The sequence below is a fragment of the Mus pahari genome, chromosome 1 (assembly GCF_900095145.1).
Source record: "Mus pahari chromosome 1, PAHARI_EIJ_v1.1, whole genome shotgun sequence".
NCBI lineage: Eukaryota > Metazoa > Chordata > Mammalia > Rodentia > Muridae > Mus > Mus pahari.
Genome location: NC_034590.1, coordinates 85857840 through 85859123, shown reverse-complemented (window position 1 = coordinate 85859123; position 1284 = coordinate 85857840). Strand labels below are relative to the sequence as shown.

The 1284-nt window shown below is 40.9% G+C and overlaps 1 protein-coding gene across 1 annotated transcript in view; it reads right to left on the bottom strand.

Moving 5' to 3' along the window:
- The window catches only part of C1H11orf58 (chromosome 1 C11orf58 homolog), a 12666-nt gene continuing 11382 nt past the window's right edge, over positions 1 to 1284 (bottom strand). The window contains exon 5 of the mRNA XM_021200850.2: positions 1 to 1001. Within this exon, the coding sequence (XP_021056509.1) occupies positions 774 to 1001 (228 nt within the window). The 3' untranslated portion in view covers positions 1 to 773. The remainder of the gene's footprint in view (positions 1002 to 1284) is intronic.

Here is a 1284-nt window from a genome sequence, read left to right as displayed (position 1 = left end):
ATGGGAAACTGCTTTCTCTTTATTTAGACCTTAGGAGGAAAAGAATGAACTTTGGTCACATAGTACCTTAAAAAAAAAATCCAGTTTTACATATTTCTAAATACACAGGACTAAATGAGCAGAGAAATAATTTCTTCTGTAAAAACTGGCCAAATTTTATCAAAACTTTACCATACAGTAAAATCAACTTATATAAAGACATTTTGGGTTTGCAACCTTTGAATGATGTGACAGGGCACTCCACATGTAAGTGTCCCGTGCTTGCTCTGGTCCACGAGCAGAGACTAAACAAGCATGGACTGCCAATGACGGTATGCAGCAGGGCTGGTGGCAGCCAACGCCATTATGGAAAGGTCTACTTTAACAAAGTATAATCAAGGGAACACATCACAGTATCAGATGAATTATGTAAGAGAAAAATAGGAACAAACCAAAAGATGAAGATGAAAGAGCTACCACAAACAAAGCAAGTGTCCCCCATAATGCACCTACAGAGGCAAATGGTGGGGAGAGGGCAGATGATGCTAATATGAAAGGAAGCTGAGTACAGTATTTATTTCTCATTTTATACAACTCTGACTCTTTACAAAAATGGTTATAGTCATGCCTGGAGAAATGTAACCCACGGCATTTGAAAGCAAACACTCTTTGTAGTTATTTAAAAGGGCCTTTTTAAAAATTATAATACAAAGGTCTGTGCTCTATAAGCAGTCCTCCACTGTGCATTATAACAATAAGGCTTACTTTTAATACAAAGACTAAGTGTTTGGTAGTTAGGAGCCACTGGACTTGACAAACATCATCTTATAATTGCTCTTCGCATCTTTTTTGCTCTTTGAGTCTTCTGTGTCATCAGGATGCTCAGTGGCATGAAGCTCTTCTGCAGACTCCTCCTTCTCAGACTCAGAATCACTGTCCGAGTCATCTGGACTCTCAGCATCAGGGGAGTCGTCCTCATCATCATCTCCAGCCACATCACCTTCTCCATCATGATCTTCTACCTAAAACATCAATCAAAGGCCTATGAGGGAAAAACAAGCACCACTGGCCAGTACAGAAACTGGGAACTGGGATTGGTCCTAATTTTTGTCTATCTTAAAAAGAGCCCACTTTACTTTTGCATATGCCAGCAAGATTTTGCTGAAAGGACCCTGATATAGCTGTCTCGTGTGAGGCTAGGCCAGTGCCTGGCAAACACAGAAGTGGATGTTCACAGTCATCTATTGGATGGAACACAGGGCCCCCAATGGAGGAGCTAGAGAAAGTACCCAAGGAACTGAAGGG